The sequence below is a fragment of the Vombatus ursinus genome, unplaced genomic scaffold, assembly GCF_900497805.2.
Source record: "Vombatus ursinus unplaced genomic scaffold, bare-nosed wombat genome assembly UNPS02014789.1, whole genome shotgun sequence".
In the NCBI taxonomy this organism is placed as follows: domain Eukaryota; kingdom Metazoa; phylum Chordata; class Mammalia; order Diprotodontia; family Vombatidae; genus Vombatus; species Vombatus ursinus.
This window is the reverse complement of record NW_020954567.1, coordinates 216,954-238,444: the sequence shown is the minus strand read 5'-3', so window position 1 is coordinate 238,444 and position 21,491 is coordinate 216,954. Positions and strand designations below refer to the sequence as shown.

General features: G+C 40.4%; 2 protein-coding genes across 4 annotated transcripts in view; both read right to left on the bottom strand.

Moving 5' to 3' along the window:
* ATF6 (activating transcription factor 6) overlaps positions 1-690 on the bottom strand; it is a 208,241-nt gene extending 207,551 nt beyond the window's left edge. The window contains exon 1 of one of the 3 annotated variants that reach the window (XM_027868414.1): positions 525-690. In XM_027868414.1, coding sequence (XP_027724215.1) covers positions 525-582 — 58 coding nt within the window. In that variant the 5' untranslated portion in view covers positions 583-690. The remainder of the gene's footprint in view (positions 1-524) is intronic. The other 2 variants (XM_027868415.1, XM_027868416.1) reach the window with 2 other exon arrangements.
* A 4,515-nt stretch (positions 691-5,205) lies between these two features.
* Positions 5,206-17,711, bottom strand: DUSP12 (dual specificity phosphatase 12). The gene is given in 7 exon segments (XM_027868480.1): positions 5,206-5,723; positions 10,289-10,472; positions 11,744-11,840; positions 11,983-12,101; positions 12,197-12,310; positions 17,229-17,624; positions 17,626-17,711. Coding segments are annotated over 7 exon segments (1,158 nt in total). The 3' UTR covers positions 5,206-5,561.
* Positions 17,712-21,491: the final 3,780 nt, after the last annotated feature.

Below are 21,491 nucleotides of genomic sequence, written 5' to 3'. Positions count from 1 at the left end.
CACCACATAAACTCACACATGCTCACACTCGTATACAGCGGCACACATACACAGTCATATACACACATACATACTCACACTCAGACATACACACACTCACAAATATACTGACAGCCATACTGTCGAATATAGATACACTCAGACACACACATATACACACTCTCAAATACCCCCACATACTTACGCTCTCATACACACATACATACTCACACTCAGACACACACATACACACTCCTACACACCCACACCCGCACACACTGGCAGGGCCCCCCGCGTCCCACCCCACCCCCGCAGGCAGGATTTGGGGTTCGGGGCTGCCCCCCACCCGGACCTTGGCTCTCCAGCTTTTCTGCCAGTGAAGGGGCGCCGAGCGTGGGGTCCCCCCGGGAGGGGGCCAAGCAGACCCGAGCTCCCCGGGCGAGAGGGGAGGCCTGGCTCCAGGCCGGGCCTCCTCTGACACCTGTCACCGCGCGTGGGCGCAGCGTCCCACTCCCCAAACCCCAGCCGCGTCCAGCCCCACTCACCCCAGTCCACATCCAGGCTCTGAGAGACGGGCCGGCTCGGGCTAAAAGGCGGCTCCATGGCCCCCGAGGTGGCGGTGTCCCACACACGCCTCCTTAGCTACACGTCTCCTTCCCCAGAAACTCCGTGACTAATGTCCGGGACGCAGCGAGGTACCGACAACACACTGAACACACTGCCCGAGACGGGGGCCGCAAAAGGACAAACTACCTCATCGCCCGACCGCGAACGCTACGCAACGCAACGCAACGCCGGCTGGAGGCCAAGCAGCCGGGCTAGGGGCGGGCCAGGGGGGCGGGGCCCAAGCTTAGAGCCCCAGCGGATTCCTCCTCCGGCAGCGCCCCCTCGAGGCAGAAGGCTGCGCGGCGTGCTTCCTGCCTACCCTTTCCTGCGCACTTCTCGCTGGTAGTGCGCGAGCTCCGGCGATCCCAGCCCAGCCACGCCGGGTACGCGTCATTGCCCGGTTTGGTTTGCATGCCACCTGCCCCATCCGACCGCGAGCTACGGGAGCACCGGGCTAGCCTTTGCCTTTCCGGGTCTCTCCAGGACCTGGCACACAGAAGGCACTCAAAGCAGGGGCATCCGGTCGTGTGAATCAAACCCCTATCAAAAACAGCTGGGCTTGTTCGGTTGGAGGTCCTAGATTAAGGAACAGATTTGATTTCAGAAGAAGATGCTTGTCTACCGTATAAAAGACTGATCTGTCCACGCACACATAAAAATGTATAAAGTATCTAGTATTGTCGCCGTCACCTTACTGGATACTGTCATCTTTCCCGCACGATATTTGCAGCAGGCAATAAAACGTTGAAAGCGAAGGTGTTTGTACGAACTCTCTCCCTTAGAAATAAGTTCCTTGGATATGTACCCACTAGAAATAATACCCTAAAACATGAAGTGCAGAAAACCTGAGAGATTCTGCTTCCAAAAGTAACAAAAATCAATCAATCCATCATTTTTTACTGAAGTTCACCTTAAACAAATCTTGGTTTCCTTTCCAGGATCAAGAACAAGTTTTAGAAAGATTTACACTAACAACAAACTCTAAATAAAACTTAACACTCTAGTTGAATAAAAGCTGATTCAAGAAATGAGATAGGGTCTTTTCAAAAATGTTAAAGGGTATTCGCTAATGCTAAATGGAAGTTAAGAACGGGAGCTCTCTAGGACCAAGCAGAAATCTGGGGAGGTGGGGAGGAGGTGTAAGCAGTTCTCAGAATTCCCCTACGCTCCACATGGCTAGGTGATTACAGCAAATTACATAATACAACCTATGAAAACAACTTTTGTGATCAGAGCCTGTACTGAATTCTGGAAATCACTTATTTTTAAATATTTCTCCTTCTATCATCATCTTTCCAGAGCCTGATAAGAGTTTGATATGGAATTTTTTTAATATTTTAAGTTCCTGCCCTCCCAGTTACACATACAAAATGGTGGTGAAATACATCTGAACACCCCTCAGAGCAGAGTACTGGGCTTTGTATGTAGTAATGTAACAACAAATGTTAATATTTTTTTCTGGTAATAATTTTTATTGTTTCTTTTTTTTCATTTTAAACTTAAATACAAAACAAAAAAAAGAAAAAAAACATTTTCATGTACACAGAATGAGATTCCATATAAAACAATAAATTTCCATTTCACAAAAACCTGTCATGAATCCTACAGTTTTCAAAGCTACCCAGCTTTTCCATGCTTCCTTCTAGCTTTTCTTTTTGTTCTCTGCTGTGTACTTTTATTTTATTTTTCTCCTTCCTTCCTCCCCCACAATTAAACATCTCTCTATATATACATATACATACATATCTATAAACATACACATGTATACATAAACACACATATACATATATATAAGACCATACCATGTATATTTATGTCAGTTCTTTCTCTGAAGATGGATAGCATCGTCTTTCACATGTTCAAGTCTTTCCTTGTTTTTCTAAATCAACTAGCTCATCATTTTTTATATCACAGTCATCATATCCTATATCCTATATCATAATCATATCCTATCTGAGAGATTGTCTATGAAAGTTTTTCCCCCAGTTTTCTGCTTTCCTTCTAATCTTGGCTACATTGGTTTTAGTTGTAAAAGAAAATTTTAATTTAAAATAATCTAAACTATCCATTTTACACTTCAACAATGCTCTTACCTTCTAATATAATTTAAGGTCTGGTACTGTAGAATCTCCTTCCTTTACATTAGTAAAGTTTCTTTGTTTCTTTGAAATTTTTGACCTTTTGTTCTTCCAACTGATTTTTTACTTTTTCTAACTCAGTAAAATAATTTTTAGTAACTTAATAGGGATAACACTAAATAAATAGGCAAAATTGTCATTTTTTATTATATTGGTTTTACTACTCGTGAACAACAAATACTTCTCCAATTATTTAAATCTATATAGTCTTTTACCACCTGCTTTGCCTTTTGACATTAAGGATCACAAAGGCCTTTCCTTTCCATTTGATTTGCAGATGAAACCTCTCATATGTGTTGTCTCCTGCAATTAGAATGTAAGCTTCTTGAGATCAGGGACTATCTTGCTTTTCTATTTGTATTCCTAAGGATTGGCACAATACTTCACACTTTGTTGTTGTCCAGTCTTTATTCAATTCTTTGTGACCCCTTTGGGGTTTTCTTGGCAAAAATACTGGAGTCGTTGGTCATTTCCTTCTCTAGCTCATTTTACAGGTGAGGAAACTGAGGCAAAGTGACTTGCCCAGGGTTACACAGCTAGTAAGTGTCTGAGGCCAGATCTGAACTCAGGAAGATAAGTCTAACTCCAGGCCTGGCATTCTATCCACTTCGCCACCTAGCTGCCCTGCTTTGAACTATCTCCCAAAATCTGTCCAAGCTCAAGTTCATTGCTTCCATGATACTACTTATCCATCTCATCCTCTGCCATTCCCTTTCCTTTTGCCTTCAGTCTTTACCTACATCAGAGTCTTTTCCTACCTTCTCATCATGTGAACAAAGTACTTAAGCCTCAGCTTCAGTATTTGACCTTCTGTTGAATAGTCTAATTTAATTTCTTTAAGTATTGACCTATTTGATCTCCTTGCTGTCCAAGGGACTCTTAAAAGTCTTCTCCAGCACCACAATTCAAATACATTGATTCTGCAGCACTCAGCTTTCCTTATAGTCCAACTCTCACAGCTATACACTGCTACTAGAAAAAGCATAGTTTTGACTATACAGACTTTTATCATCAAGGCGTCTCTGCTTTTTAGTATGCCATCTAGATTTGCCATAGCTTTCTTTCCAAAGAGGAAACATCTTTTAATTTCGTGATTTCAGTCACTGTCTTGCAGTGACCTTTGAGGCCAAGAACATAAAGTCTGACACTGCTTCCATTTCTTCTCCCTCTTTCTTCCTCTTCTCCTTCTTCCTTTGCCGGAAAGTGATGTGACCAGCTGCCAAGATCTTAGTTTTTTTGATGTTAAGCTTAAAGCCAACTTTTACACTCTCCTCTTTTACCCTCATCAAGAGGCTTCTTAATTTTTCTTCACTTTCTGCCATCAGAGTAAAATCATCTGCATGTCTGAGATTGGTAAATGTCTGAGGCCACATTTGAACTCAGATCTTCCTGACTTCAAGGCCAGAGCTCTATCCACTGTACTACCAATCTGCCCCTTTACAAGGTACTGATTTAAATTTATAAAATTAAGAGCCATTCCCCAAGAGATAAATGCTGAAAGAATATGAGCATAAAGGAAGTTATTCCCTATGTCCAAGAAAAGATAGCTAGCTATACTTGTTTAGGGATCTTTTAAAATTTTAAGAAGGAACTAAATTTAAAACTTTGCTTTTCACAAGAGTAATTTTGATGCTCAATACTCCAAGGCATGTGATCATTACATTTCACAATTTCAGTAATAAACAACAAATTCTGAAAGCATCCAGGAAAAAGATGTTTAAATATAGAGGAATACAGTTCTTATAACGGAGTATTACTCTACAGAAACAAGAAATCAGAGGAGAGAATGGAATCATATATTCTAAAAAGCTAAGGAACTTTAGTTAAAACCCAGAATACTATATCCTTCAAAGTTTAGTCTAATCATCAATGAAGAAAATTTTATCTTCCATAAAAAAGAGGCATTTGAAGAATTTCTAAAAAGAAATCCTGAAATAAGCAAAATATTTGACCTGAATTAGTACAAACAACAGAGATTAAGGAATGAAATCAGTTTTTATTTATATGCTATTTCAGAAATTAACAGGTAAAGAAGGATCACTTGAGGACAAAGGACATCAAATTAGAAAGGAAGAGCCATTTGTATTAAACTCCTGTGAAACCTTATATGAATTAACATCTTTTCTGGTAGGGGATCATTTATCTTCCCTCAAATCTCCACTTCTTAATATTTGGCTGGGGTTTTTAAAGAGAAATATTCAAATGTTGATGCCTTTTGTACTGGGTTATTTTGCTGAGTTGTTCTCAGGGTACATTTGGAAAATGTAATAAGAACAAAAGTAAAACTTGAATTTTATCATCAAAAAAAAGTAATTTTGTTAAGCCTCAGTAAATCAATAAATACTTATAAACATATAGCAGTTTTCAAATTTAGTAGGTGGATTTTGTCAATTTAGTCATCAGACCATAAGTCAAGTGAAGATGCAATACTAACATTTCACAAATGAAGACTAGTTTTAAAAACCACACATAAACACCGAAGTATCTGGACAATATAGGAGTTTTAATACCAAACTGCATATGCACACTTATACATACGTATATGTTCATATACACACTCACATGCTTTAAGTGTCTAAAGAATACCTTAATTCCTTTTTAATTTATTCCACTTAGATGCATTTGGCACATTCTGTATCCATGACCAAGAAAGAGAATATAATGAGGCAGACCACATGAAGGGATGTATTTTCTTACGCCAATTCCAGTGCAAATATAATCAAAAATTGTGGTTGCCTATAAATTCAAAAGTTTATGATGAATAGTAATGAACAAAGGTATCAGATATAATAAAGTTTGTTTTTAAGTCAGTCATCAAAATCAGTTTTTAAAAAAAGTTTATGTTTTTCTTGCTTGTGATCCAAGAAGGGGCAGTATTTTCATTTCATCTACTCTGTTCTTATGTATTTGAAAAGCAGGCGTCGTCCACCGGCCACAGGAACACTGCTCACCGTACCAATTGAAGGAACCCAACTTAGCACTGCACTTTGGGCAAAGGAGCTAAAAATAAAACACAGAAGGGTTACCTTTACAGACCAAACCCACTGACAAAGATGAATTTGCTTTTAAAATTACAGGCAATAACTTAATCCAGAAACAAGTCACAGTGAAAGAAAACACAGGGAAACAAACACAGAAAGTAAACCAGAATTCAAGTAGACTGCTAATGACACTGTGAAAAGCACTTATCTTTGTCTCAGTTACTCCATCTACAAATCATCTAACTCTGTGAGATATTTGTGAAGCACTTTGAGATCAAAGAAATGACCAAAAAAAGTAATAATACTCGGCAACGATGTAACACTTTTAGAGAAGCACTATTTAAAGTATATAAATATTTGTTGTAAGCATTTTTAAAATTCTTACCTATAGGCTTCTCTCTGATAGAACAAATGTGTGATTCCTATTCTGCAAATTTGTTATAACTTTTCTTTTAACCTAGAATCTAAAAACAAATCATTCTTTTTTAAAAAACAAATTTAAATAATAGCGTGACTTCAGATTAAGAGTAAATTTAGTTAAAGAAATCTAGTCGCTAACGAAAACATTTAGAAAAAGAACTAAAGAACTAAAAAAACTTTTCACAGCAAACATGATATGGCCACATCAGCAGCCAAAAAAGGTGAGTGTCAAGTGCCAAAAAATTAAGGAAAACTCTGACTTCTAAAATCCAAGTAAAAGATCTCCCAAGTACTTAAAACTCATTTCCTCTAAGAAGCTGTCCCTCATTAATGGTACCTGTTTAAGGAACTCAAATTTTGCTGAATACGATGGAATTTATAAGCAATAGTAAATATTACAACAGTTTATGCTATAAATGTCTAAGTTTTCCTTTGTTTCAGAGACCAGCATTTCATGACACATAGAAAGCCAACCTTGAAACCAGAAGACCTGGGTTCAAGTACTGCCTCTGACACTACTGGCTATGTGAACCTGGGCAAGTCACTTTACTTCTCACAGTTCTAGGAAGCTAAGACTTTATGCAGAGAAGGTGGCAATCTGCATTGATTGAACTCCCCTCTGAGCTTCCTACCAATGAAATCCCAGGACTAGTCCAGAGCCCTAGCCTTTTAATCCCTGGGGGACAGGCTATTGGGAATTATCTTCTCTGTACTTAGCTAGGCTGGCCGTTGGAGGTCAGCCACAAAGCCCCTCTACATGGTGGCAGGACCTACCAGAGCTTGTATGTCACTAGCACACCCTTCAAAAACCCAGGGTCAGTTGCATGCCATGATGAAAGGTATAAACACCGATGGCTTACCAATCAACAACTGTGCACAAGAAGTAAGGGTAAAAGATATCATCAAAGGGTATGTATGTGACTAGAAGAGGTGGCTCAGTCATGTCTCAAAAGTAAAGGAAAAAAGGCGTCCTGCCCCCATGCTGCTTCCCTCATCATGTTAAGCCATCAAGAAGGCCCCTAGTATGCCGGGCGGACCCCCATGCTGGGTTTGTAGAAGAATATGGGCAAGAGCTTTACAAGATAAAAAGGCATGGATGGGTTTCAAATTGCCTTTTTGGAAGGGAGTACCAAAATAAATGAGATCAGAGATTTACTGGAGGACTGAAGCATGTGTATGTGTGTGTGTGTGTGTGTGTGTGTGTAAAAAACAATGAGGCATGTTTGTTTAAATTGCTTTTCTACTTTGTGACCTGTCAATGGAATGAAACGGAATGAATGGAAAAGTATTTAGTACTATGTGTCAAGCTCCTGGCTAAGTGTTGGGCATACAAACAGAAATGTGAAACTGTCTGTTCTCAAGAAGCCCCCATTCTAATTAGGGGATATAACATATAGAAGATGGTTCAGTTTTAGAGAAGATAGAAAGGTCAGGTAGTACTCAGGGTGCCTTGCAAAGTCCCCAACCAATGGCTCTGGGTTACCCCAGGCAAGGTTGGGTGTGAAGGAGTCAGCATCAAGCCAAGAGGGGATGTCCAGTGCCTGGTGGGAACTGAGCAATTGGGAATGGAGTGAAGGAAGAGAAAAAGGCAGATGGTAATTAGAGACATTGGAGAAGAATGACATTTTAAAAATTGTTATAGGAGAAAAATTATATAATTTATATAAAGGAAATCTCTCTAAGAGGAATAAACCAAATTAAATTCAGAAAGATTATACCTCCAAATTAATTTCATTGTAGAGTATTAACTAAAAAGATGACCATTTTTATTACTAAAATCAGCTAACATTCAGAAACTACGATATTCGATTAAAATAGTACCATGAGAGAAAGGATCATTTCTCTCTTATATTAAAAACCAATTATTCACTGAGGTTAAGATTTTCTCTTTTCTGTTTCCTCATTTAGAAATCAGCCTCTTGTAGGTTATTCAGCTAGCATCTGAAGGACATTGCTGACAAATCCTCAAGTTACCTGCTTTTCAGTCTTGGGTAGGATTCTACCCAACTAGCAGACCTTACAAATAGAATCCAGTCTTAAGTGAGATCTTGCCCTTAGGAAATAAGCCTCTGTCTTAGAACCTTCCTTTAGAATTTAGAGTGACCTAACTTATGAAGGGGAAAACCAACTATGGAGGTCAGGGTAGAGATGGATTCTTTTGCCCAGATTACTGCAGATAGTCAAGTCTCATGATTAGGTCATGCTCTCTGCTGGAGGAGCTGAAGACTTTTGCCCACCTCCTCATTAACCTGTCCACCCTCTCACTAATTGTTAACCAATCAAAGTTGATTCCCATCCTCAGGGGCATGCACTTTTCCAAAGGCTTTTTAAGCATTCAAAGACTCCCAAGATCATCTTTGGTTTCCAAGAGAAAGCCAAATGACCATCCTTTTATTAATTATTCACTAGTCATAATTAATAAAGTGATTAATTACCCAGAAATTATGTCTCTCAAACTTTTCATTCATCACAACCAATTAATGGCTAGAATCAGGTAAGGATTCATTAGTTTCTAGGAGATGACACCTCAATAAACTAATAGTAGATTTTCATTAATTTTGTAAGTCTGTTTTAATATGTACGTCATTCATTTCACATTAGATTTTTATTTGCTCAGAAATAGTTTATCTTTGCAAACCTTAAAATGTTACCAAAGTGTGAGTTATAATCTTTATTTTATAAACTATAATGATTCAGCATCCTTCTTATATGTGTCCTCTGAATCAAAGTAATACTTTCCCAAGGTTACCGGACTGTTCAGTCACTGATATCAAATTTGTTCTTGTTGTTTAGTCATTTGTCAGTCATGTCCAACTCTTCATGACCCCTTTTGGAGTTTTCTTGGCAAAGATACTGGAGTGGTTTGCTAGCTCATTTTGATGAGAAAAACATGATCCTCGCCCATCTAGCCAAATGAATTTGGGTACCTACTTCTAAAGGGGGTAGATAATGAGATTAGCTGAAGACTTTCTGGAGATGAAGAGATTCAAAGAGACTGGTCAAGGAGATTAGATTTAAATAGTCTGGTCAATGAAATATCACACTAACTGAGGCCCCTCCACCCAGGGCAAATAGGCTTGACAATGGAAACAAAACTCTAAACTACTACCCCTTTCTAGCATATTCCTGATTACCTTATCTCCCTGCCCACAGGGCACAGTTCCTCTACAATAATCTCTAGCTTCTGGTCCTGACTAGGGGCATATTCCTTAACGGGCGTCTCCCTTAATAAGCATCTCCCAGAAGCAGCCACTTTCTTTAGGGGGCTGTGACCTCCCTTAAGGAGGAACCTGCTTGGTGTGTTATCTGAATCAATGCCTTTATTTGATTTGGAGACAGCCTGAGCAAATTATTTTGAGATGGCATCATGAGACACATACACGCACACTTTGAACCCCAACATTTTGGTGACCTTGTACCTTGTCAGTTTTAAAAGATGTGGAAACTGAGGCAAACAGGGTTAAGTGACTTGCCCAGGGTCACACAGCTAGTAAGTGACTGAGGCCAGAGTTGAACTCAGAAAGGGGAATCTTCATGACTCTAGGCTCAGCACTCTGTCCACTGCACTACCCAAATATCTGGCACTAAGACCTTGATACAAAAGAAGGGTCTTAAGGATTTAAAAGACCTAGTTCAAAATTCTCAACCTTCAAAAAAAAAAAGTGGTAAGTACCCTACTCTGATATCTACTGAGCACTTATAAATATATTAATCACTACTTCAACAAATATCTGAGTGTCTACAGCACTGTGGAAGAGCCAGAAAAAAAAAATTCCCTATATTCTCATAGTTTTTAATCTAACTAGAGAGTCAAGACATCAACAATGAAATATAAAATTAACTGAGATAAGGTGTGTATATACATACATAGGGATATCATATCAAAACTTTTGTTCCTGCACAAAATAAAGAGGTAGGACTTCATTATTCTGCAATAGCTGTACTACAGTTTGTTGATAAATTATTAATGGATTTTTATATGCCATCTATGCAGGAGGGACATAATGGGATGTATTGCTGGCAAACAGGACAGGACAGGGCATGCATTAAAGAACAGACACATCATCAGAATATTGTGAAAAACAAAAATGCAAGAAAGAAAAACAAATTATAGTATATATATATATATGAAATTGCATTAATAAAGCTGAATGCTCTACTCACCTGTCCATCCATCACACCCAACAACACAGATTCCATCCACTGAACAGGTTCAATGAAATAAGAAGTACATTTAGCCTCATTCCCTGTGTTAATTATTAAAGGTGTCATTTTCTTATGAGCAAAGGCTGCTGGTCCACTTCCTTCACTATGATCCAAAATACTGGAACTTCGAAATAAAGAACGCCTACAATTTCCAAGCCACAGAGAACATTAGCAACCATAAAAAAGATTTCCAAAAATACATGAAATATGTAATTGTACAATACTTTTTTGTTTATTCAACAAATATTTCTTGAGAACCCAAGGATAGGCACTGTACTTGCTACTGTAGGCAACACAAAGAAGAATAAGAATATCTGTTCTTAAGGAGCTGATAATTAAGAGAGGAAAGAAGATATAACAGTAAAAACAGGTAGAATAGGCAAGAGTAGTGAGAAAGGTACCAACAAAATGATGAAATTCAGAGGAGGAAGATTTCTTCAAGTTGATAAGATCAGAAAAGGCAGGAGATCACGGAAGAGGCAGCATTTGAGCTGGGCCTTGATGGTCAGAATTGGGGAGGAGAGGATTGTGATTTGTTATTATAATATATTACTAGTTATTATTTATAATTGTTATAATACATATTAATGGCGATTTCTGGAATCATCATCAAGGCCCAGTGCAAATGCTACCTCTTCTACAATCTACTGACTTTTCTGATCTTATCAACTTGAGGAAATCTTTTTCTCCTCTGAATTTCCATGTCATTTGGTCAGAACCTTTCTTATTACTTTTATCCTATTCTATCCTACATAATTTTACAATTACATATTAATAATTATCAACATTATCATTAATGTTGATAATTATTAGGTAGGTACTGTTATTATTCTGATTGTATAGACAGAACAGAGACAGACGGCAGTTAAGTAATTTGTCCTTGGTTATACAGCTACGAAGTGTCTGAGGCTGTATTTGAATTCAGGCTGCCTTACTCCAAATGTAGCACTCTATCCCCTACACTTGGCTGCCGAGGTGAGAAGGGATTCTAGGTCATGTAGAGAAAAATGTGAGCAAAGATATGGAAGAAGGAAAGCATAGGACATCTCTGGGCAGTGGTCCAGTTTGAGTGGAACCTCAGGTAAAGTGACGAATATTGCAGTAAGAGAGAATTCCAATGAGGCAGGACCTTGAATATCAGGCAAAGAAGCACGGGCTCTCGTGGAGGTCTATATCACTCCACCCCACTTTGAGACAGGGCAACTTCTATAATCTGAAATTACTTTTGTGTCTCTATGATTCACATTCCTCTTTAAGTCTAATTTAAATCTGAGATCTGAATTACAAATTATCTTTTATTCAGTAGCACTGCTATTTTTCCAAATTCGTAAACTAATATGAAGAGATTGGAACTTCAAACATGTTTCTTTATCTAACCAATATAAAACCTCTACATCTTGCAAAATACTTTACCTGCACTTCCTACATTTGTAGAGGATTTCATTTTTCAATTCTTGGGAAATAAGAGTTGGATCAACAGCAAAGACTTCCTGTGGCAAATTCTGCAATTCTGTAAGGAACAATTACAACACACCCAATTGTGAATATACAAACTCTTCACATATTCCAATAATGCTTTGTTAAAGTAAGGAGAAGAAATGACAGCCTTAGAAATTAAGAATATTCCTCTTATGCTGAGAATCCAGACTCACCGGGATATTTCTCAGTAACTTTTTGTAAACGAAACTGCTTATAAATTGCACTAGAGGTGTCCACTTCACAACCCATTGCCTGGTAAAGTTTCAGCTGCCATTCAAAGCCCTCATTCATTCTGAAATAACAAAAACCAGAGTTCAACTTTTCATTCAAGGAGGAAACACATCCTTTCTCATAGGAACAGAAAAAAGCCAAAAACAATGAACATACTTAGCCTCTGGCTTGACGGTCTGAAGGTTGCCATAGGCATCTTCAAAGGGGAGCTGCTCAGTCTTCATTAGGTAAGCAGTCACGACAGCAACACTTCGACTGATGCCTGCATGGCTGAAAAGAGCTTTTTAACAATTAAACTGTCAATGACAGAGGCAAGTAACATTTCTTTTGTTAATTACTGATAAAATTCTGTTCCATTTTTATCTGGTTCTGCTATTCAAGCAAATGTTTTGCCTTTAACATCCAACTAATACACACACACACAAATGTACAGTTTAAAAGCCCGTGCCTCTGTTATTTCCCAACACGACAGCTAAAACAGCCCAGCATCACCAAAGCAACTCCAACTCCACGCAACAACAAAAGAAAATTACCAGTGTTAAGGGCTGTTAACTGAACTTGTCTTTTTGAGTTGCCATATTTCCAGAAACACTGGACCCAGAACACGCAGGAGGCCCTGAATGTGTCAAGGACGAAGCTCCCCCTGAGCTGACATAATTTGTTGTTGCACCCCAAGATGGATTCTGTGCATGTCCTTGGGAGGCAAGGCTGGGAAAACGCTTGTGCATCTGGGGTCCTTTGCAGATAAGCAGACCCTCCTATCTTCACAGTCTAGCAGTTCCCAGGGGAAAAGAAGGTGGCTTTTGCCACTTCCTTGCTCCTCCCCGTCAGGAGGGGTTCTTTCCATTTCCCACTCTTACTGTACCTTTCCCCTCCCATGCCACGCCCCTTTAGATAGAAATATGTGTTTTCTCCTGCTCCTTTCATTGTACTGTCATAAACATGCAAACTTCTCTAAGGCCTGGAAACTCTTTGGATTCTACATGCACGTTCATTTCTCTTGTAACAAACCTGGCCTTCACCTAAGTTTCATGACATTGTGATTGCCTACTGATACCAGCCTTGCATAGATTAGTCTCATTGTGAGATACAAATTTCCATCCTGTCCTCTCAATAATTTAAGATGTTGGAATGTGTAAATTCTATATACTCCACAGGGCTTTTGTGTGAACTGAATGAGATAATGTATGTAAGGCATTTTCCTTATCATGATGCCAAATGTCCAGGTCCAATGTCTAGTGAAACCAAATCCAGTTCTTCCTTCAGGCAGTGTGCTGCAGTGGAAAGATCACAGGCTCTGGTGTCAGAGGGTCTGAGTTCAAATATTACCTTGGCAATTTGGGGGAACACTGACTCTCTTGAGCAAGTTATTGAACCTCTCTGGGCCTCAGTTTTCTCATCTGTAAAAAGAGAGAGTTGGAGATGACCCCCAAAGGTACCTTGCAGCTCTAGATCTCTAATTCTATGAGGCAGCACTAATTTGGAATGCAGACCAAGATCTATGCCTACCTATGGCAGACAATGAGGCATAACGGAAAATAAAATAGACTTTCAAGTCCTTCTCTCCCTTTGCCTTGGTTTACTCACCTCTAAAATTGGGGGGAAGGAAGATTAGATTACACAATATACACAACCTACCTCAAAGGGTAACTGTCAGGAAAGTGCTTTCTAAAGTGTAAAATACTACATAAATTCAAGTAATTGTTATTCATTCACTGTGCATATAAAAATAACATGAATGAATGAGAAAGCATTTATTATGGACTTACCATGTGCCAAGCACAGTGCTGAGGACCAAGCATATCATGTTGGAAATATCATAGCTGTGTGGGTGATTATTAAAATCTATGTCAAGAAGTCACTTTAAACTTAAAGCACCATTCAATCATAATAGCTAATATTAGCTAGCATTTATATAGTATTGAAAGGTTTACAAAGCACTTTACATGTTATCTCATTTGATTTTCACAACAACCCATTGTTATTATCCTCATTTTATAGATAAGGAAACTAAGGCTGAGAAAGGGTAAGTGGTTTACCCAGGGTCACAAACTGCCAAGATTTGAACTCTGGTCTTCCTGACTCCAGTTTAGGACCTTATTCACTGTGACACCTCACTGCACCTAGAATGTTGTGGGTATAATGCTAGGGACATAGCACAGGTCCTGGCACACAGCTGGCCCTTGACTATTGACTGACTAGTCTCCAAAGAAACAAAAGCAAAGACGAAACAGTCCCTGCCCTCCAGGTGCATATTATATTCATCAAAGATAACAGGTACACTTGCAAGTATATACCCCCAAATTCTGTCCACCCTTACTCTATCCTTCCACATACTCTACAAAATAAATTTGAGGTAACTGGGAGAGAGAAGCACAAACAAGGGAAGTGGGATTAGGAAAGTCTTTTTGTAGAAGGTGGTGCTTGATGTGAGCTTGGAAGGAGACTAGAAATGCTGGCAGGCAGGGCGAGGAGGGAGTGCATTCCGTGCCGGGCCAAAGGCCAGGACAGGGAGATGGGGATGTCATGAGTGAGGAACGGGAGCAAGAGGCAGTTTGGCTGCACTGTGCAGTGCAGGAAGGGGAATAGCGTACAATAAGGCCAGGAAAGCAGGTCGGGGTCCCAGGTTGTGAAAGACTTTAAATGCCAAACGGAAGAGTCTGTGTTTTCTACTAGAGGCAAAGGGGAGCCACTGAAGTTTACTGATGAGGGGAACGACATGGTCAGAGACGAACGCTAGGAAAATTGCCTGAGCTGAAACGGGATGAAAAGTGCGGCTGGTAGGACCGAGTAAAAGATGACTAGGCTCGAGAAGGAAGAAGAGGTGACAGAAGGGGAGATGTTGTGGAGGCGCAGCGTCCAGGACTCAGTGACAAGCTGCGCTGAGGTTGAGGGAAGGGAGGAGAGGAGGGTAGCACTGTGACTGGCCTGTGACTGGCAGCATGGCGCTGCTCTTTAGAGAAATAAGAAATTAGGAAGAGGGGCCTATTCAGGAGAAAGATACCAAGTTCTGTTCTGGTCACATATGAGTGCTGGATATGTAGTTAGGAATAAGCTGTTGATGACACAGCACTCGAGCTCAGGAGAAAGGGCAAGGCTGGGTGTGTAGGTCTGGGAGTTACCTGTGTAGAGATGATAATTGGGCCCAGAGGAGCTGGTGACAGAGCCGAGACCGAGTGTGGAGGAAGAAGAGAGAGAGCCCAGAAAAGAGACTTCGGGGGTACTCCTAGTTATGGGGCAGGACATAGATGAGCATCCTGCAAAGAAAACTGAGATGGAGCAGTCAAAGAGACAGGAACAGAATCAAGGAGGAGCAGTGTGGAGAAAACCTGGAGGGAGAACAGAGAGTATCAAGTGATACACTGATCTAAAGATTTCTCCCAAAGTTCAGATAACATGCAGTTCAACCCCCCAGTTTTACAAATGCAGAAACTGATGCCCAAAAAAGTGAAGAGACTTAACCCAGGTCAGACAGGCACCAACTACAATAGATTCCAAATTAGTGTCCTTGATTTAAAAGTGGGAAAGGTCTCCACTTAGCTGTGAAAGTGATATTCCTAAAGCACAGCCTTGACCCTTAATCAATAAATTCCAGTGGCTCCTAAGTACCTCTGGGATCACATATAAAACCCTCTGTCTGGCTGGGGAAGCCCTTCATAATTTGGCCCCTTCCTAAGTTGCCAATCTTTTGACACTTTATTTCCTTCCACATAGTCTACAATCTAACAATATTGCCTTTCTGCTGTTCCTCATATAGGGCAAGCCATGTCACAGCATTTTCACTGGCTGTCCACCATGACTGGAATGCTTTCCCTCCTCACCTCCATTTCCTGGCTTCCTTCAAGACTCAATTCAATTTCTACCTTGTGCAACAGACCTTTCCTGTTCCTCCCAGCTGCTGGTGCCCTCTCTCTAAGATTACCTTTCACCTACTGGGTGATGTTTGCCTGTTGTCTCCTCCAAAAGACTGTAAGATCTTTGAGATCAAGGCCTGTATTCTTCTCTTTTTTTGTATCTCTAGAGCTTAGCACAGTGAGCAGCATATAATGAGCACTTAATAAATGCTTTCTGATTGATGAATATGAGATGGAGATTCAAACCTAGTTCCTTCTACTATACCACACTGAATGTTAACATTTCTTATACTTTAACTTCCAAAATCTATTCTTCATTCTGCTAAATCACAGAATTATAGAACAAAGAAGTGAGAGTGGAAAGAGACCCTAAACCTGTTTTACAAATGAGGAATCTGAGGCTCAAGGTGTTTAAAGCCTTCTACTGAGTTCTCATATACACTCCCTTAATAACTTGTTGCCAATGGCATACATTTATGACCAAGAAGGACTATTGTATTTGGCTTCACTAAGAAGGCAGCTAGAAAGCACAAACATTGTTGATATGCCTCTGCTAATCTAAAGCCAAATACCCTCCTAGACATATTATTAAGTTCCAGCTGTTACTTATTATAGGATGCCCTAATTTGAGGAACTTCCAAATGACAACACCTATACAAAACAGTAGGCTGATGTTAAGAGCAAGAAAAGGCTTGTAATTTTCCTGAGTTCCAGTACTCCCTTCGAAGATCTTCATGGAGTGAGGGGGTGGGGGTTATGCCCCCAGCCATGTGTCTTTGATAGATACTTTGTTACAAAGATGTGCTGTAAAAGGTGGTTATGTTTCCAGGCTAGTCTACCAAAAGTCCGTTCTGCCCACAATGTAGCTAAATTACAGTATTAAAGAGTGTGTGTGTGTGTGTGTGTGTGACCGACTAGCATTCTTAGATGTTGTTTTTCAGTCGTGTTTGACTCTTCATGACCCCATTCGAACTTTTCTTGGCAGAGGTCCTGGAGTACTTTGCTATGGAAACTGGGGCAAACCGGCTGAAGTGCCTTGCCCAGGGTCTTCCTAATTACAGGTCTGGCACGCTGCCCGTTGCGCCACCTAGCGGCCCTCTAGCCTGCATGCGGGGCTTAATTCGCAAGCTCAGAGCGGGAAGGGGCGCGGGGTGTAACAGCTCCCCACGTGTTCACTTCTATTTAAAACAACCCAGCCACCCTCGGGGAGCAGCGAAAGTACCCAGAGTTTCCCCGACTCTTTCCCAGGCCAGCTCCCAACCACACAGCTGCCTCTTTTCCCAAGAGGCCTCGCTCCGGGGGGGCGGGGCAACCACACGCCCCCGCACACTCACCAGTGCACGAGCACGGCGGCGCCCTCGGCGCGCGCCCGGCCGATGAAGGCGACGCAGCGGTCTAACTGACTGAGCAGGTCCGTGTCGGGCTCGTCCCGCGCCGAGATAAAGAGGGTCTGCAGGCCCTCGTCGTCGCCACTCGGGTCCTCGGTGTCCACCGTCAGTACGGCCGTGACGCCTGCCTCCCTCAGCTGACTCCGCTCCCTGGCAGCGGCCCCGCCCAGATAGAGGCCCGGCCGCACTTCCAGCAGCTCGGGCGCCGCCATGGCTCGGGACGCCGCCGTCGCTCAGGGTTTCCAACATGGCGGCGCCCAGTGGTCTCACCGGAGGACCGCCTTACCATCGAGGCGCGCCGCGGGAAGTTTGGCTAGAGTGGCGCTTCCGTCTGGAAGGAGGGGGGCGCTGTAGGTTGGAGGATTCATCAGATCCCTCACTTTTCCGGGCGATTTTTGCCGATTAGTTTACATTCTGTTCAACAAACATTTATGGAATGTATTAATATGCATTCAAAACCCAGGGAATGCTAAGTCAAGGCCACCGAATTCAGCACCAGGCCCTCCTCAACCTTCCCATACCCATCTACCCTATCCTAAGCAACCTAAGGTTTTTCCTGCAAAATGCAAAAAAAAGAAAATTTTAATTGCTCAGGATTTGATCAATGAGTACCTTGTGTATCCACATCCATCTCTTTAACCACCTTCCCGATTTATTCCTCACTGCCACTTTTTTGGTATCTTCGTAATTTCACTCTTGGGAATGTAATTTCTCATGAGGTGAATTCTTCCTATTTAGAATTTAAGGTCATGGCAGCCTTCACTTACTCCACCTATCCCCAGTAAACAAGCCCTCTATCTTTACTCTGCAGAAAGGCCTATACACTGGATGCTTCCGCTTTTCGCTTTTTTCTAAACCCTCTGCAATTTGGCTTCTGACATCATTTAATTGAAACTGCAAAGTCATCAATGAAACCTGTAATTGCTAGCTCTAGGTTTTCGTGATATTGCTACCTTCCAGTTCTTCTATATGTCTGCTCCTCGGTCTCCCTTGCTGGATATTCATCCGTGTCACCTTAACTATGTGTCACTGAAGGCTTAGTTCTGAGTCCACGTTTCTTTATACTATCTCCCTCGGTGATCTCATCCATTTCCATGAGTTCGAAAGTGATTATACAGATGATTCCCACATTTATATCCAGCCTTTGTCTCTCTCCTGAGCTCCAATCCTGTCGCACTAATTGCCTTTTGGACATTTTGAAGTGCATGTCCCTAGGCATCCCAAAACTAACATGGCCAAGACAGAATTCATTGTATTTTCTTCCAAACTTTGCCATCTTCTACCTTACTTCCCAGCTTTCCTGTTGCTGTCCAGGTTGCCATCATCCTCCCAATCGCCCAAATTTGCCACTTTAGTATCATCCTCAACTTCTTTCTTACATTTACCCCACACATCGATCTGTTGTCAAGCCTTTATTTTTCCCCACGACATAAGTTCCCTTACAAGCAGTAAAATGTACAGTTAAGAGATGGAATGTCAGGTAAAGAACAGCAAGTAGGCCAGCAATGTTATATAGCAGGGAGTAAAGATTAAGACTGGAAAGGAAGGAAGGGTCTACAGTATTAAGTGCTTTAGATGCCATATTTCATATTTGATCTTGTATAAAATAATCTACTGGAGTATATTCAGTATGGAGAAGACAGTTAAACCTGACATTTAGGGAACTCACTTTGGCAGATGAGTGGAGAGTGGGTTAGAGTGGGTAGAATTAAGGGAGGGGCCAATTAGAAGGCTACTCTATATATAGTCCAGTCTAGAGGCAATGAGGGCTGTGCAAAGGTGCCAGGATGTATGAGAAATCATCATCCCTTGGTTGTATTTGTGTACATACACATATATTTGTGTGTGTGTGTGTGTGTGTGTGTGTGTGTGTAAAACATACATATATATATATATATAATGTGTATATACATATTACACTTTTTTTTTTTAAATTGTAAGGGCACTTATGTTGTGGGGCTATCCTTCATTATTTTTGACTCCTAGCTTCCCTGACTTCCTTCAACACTCAGTTCAAATTCTACGGTCAGCAGGAAGATTTTCCTGATCTCCTTCCCTCCTATCCTCCAATCCAGTACCTTAACTCTTAGATTACCTTCTATCCTGTACAAGTCTTGTATGTGCATAGTTGTTCACATGTTGTCTGTCCATTAGAATGTGAACTCTTTGAGACCAGAGACAATATTTTTACTTATCTTTGTAACCTCATTATTTAGCACAATATCTGTTATATAATAAGTATATTAAATGTTCATTAACATGTGACTACCTATCTTTTTTCTAGTTCTTTGAAAAATACATTCCCTCAAAATGTTGGCTATATATTAGATGTTGCTTGGCTGACTGATATCATGAGACCTAAGGTACCATGGAATCATATTCCCAAGGTCTGGTCGTTTCTACTTGGGCAAACTATAGAAAGTAGTCAGAATCAGGGAGAGATTCAGGGAGGCATATAGTAAGAAATAAGGCAATATAAATATTGAATCTGTCTGTGTATCTATTGATCTTTATCTAGATATATATGTTTAAAATTTTTAACCACTACATACCTTGGGGTTAAAGTGTGGAGATTTTTTTCTGTTAGCAAACTGTGATCCAATCAGTGCTTTATTATCTCAAGGTAGCTACTCAGAAGCCTGGAACCTGAGTACCCTGGGAGGGTCTACCCAGCGCTCCCTGAGTTTATGGGGTCTGCTTTTGACCTTGAACTAGTACAGGCATGTTGGAAGAAGGATCTGTTATAAAGGAACCATCAGAGCTTCCCAAGTCATGCTAGCAAGGGCAGAACAATGGGCCTTGGGCAGCCCTTAATGAAGATGTTCCCAAGTGTACTACCAATGGAACTAAAACTCAGATTGCTGATGGAGCCTCATCAAGGAGAAAAAGAAAATGTCTCTCCTCTCCTTTTTCTCTCCAGGGCAAAGCCTGAACTTTCTGTTTGCTAGTCATTCTTTTTCATTACCTGCTGCCATTGTCGCTTGTAGACTGTTTGAAACCCAACTGGGGTTTGGAAGTTTATTTCTTTTTTTAATGTTAATCATTTTTAAAATTATATTTCATTTTTTCTAATTACATGTAAAGATAAATTTTAACATTTAAAAAGCATTGTAGTTCCTTTTGCCTTTTTTTTTAATCTCTTTAGGATACAGACCTAGTAGTAGTGTTGTTAGATCAAAGGGTATGTTCAGTTTAATTGCCCTTTGGGCATAGTTTTAAATTGCTCTCCAGAACTATGCCCAAAGGGCTATAAAACTATGCATAACTTTGATCCAGAAATACCACTTCTAGGTTTGTATTCCAAAGAGATCATAAAAAAGGGGAAAGGACCCACATGTACAAAAGTATTAATAGCAGCTCTTTTCATGGTGGCAAAGACTTGGAAATTGAGGGGATGCTCATCATTTGGGGAATGGCTGAACAAGCTGTGGTATATGAATGTAATGGAACACTATTGTTCCATAAGAAATGATGAGCCAGCACATTTCAAAAAAACCTGGAAAGACTTGCATGAACTGATGCTGAGTGAAGAGCAGAACCAGGAGAACATTGTACACAGTAACAGCAACATTGTGAAATGAACAACTTTGATAGACTTTGCTCTTCTCAGCAATGCAGCGATCTAAGACAATTCCAAAGAACTTATGATGGAAAATGCTATCCACAGCCAGAGAAAGAACTGGAATCTGAATGCATATTGAAGCATACTATTTTCTCTTTTTTTCTCTTCTGGTTTTTCCCTTTTGTTCTGATTCTTCTTTCCTAACATGACTAACGTGGAAATACGCTTAATATAATTGTACATGTATAGTCAATATCAGATTGCATGGTATCTTGGGGAGGGAGGAGAGGAGAGAGCAGGAAAATTTTAGAACTCAAAATCTTATAAAGTGAATGTTGAAAATTAAAAATAAATAAATACATTTCTTAAAAAGTTTGGGAGAAAATATCAAATTGTTCTCCAGAATGATTAGACTGACTCACAACTCCATCAACAATGCATTGGTGTTCCAGTTTTCCTACATCCCCACTAACATTTTTCCTTTCTATCTTAGTAGCCAATGTGATCAGTGTGAGGTAGTACCTCAGAGTTGTTTTAATTTGTTTCTCTAATCAGTAGTGATTTTTTTTCATATGACTATAGATAGCTTTGATTTCTTCATCTGAAAACTGCCTGTTCATGTCCTTTGACCACTTATCAATTGGGGT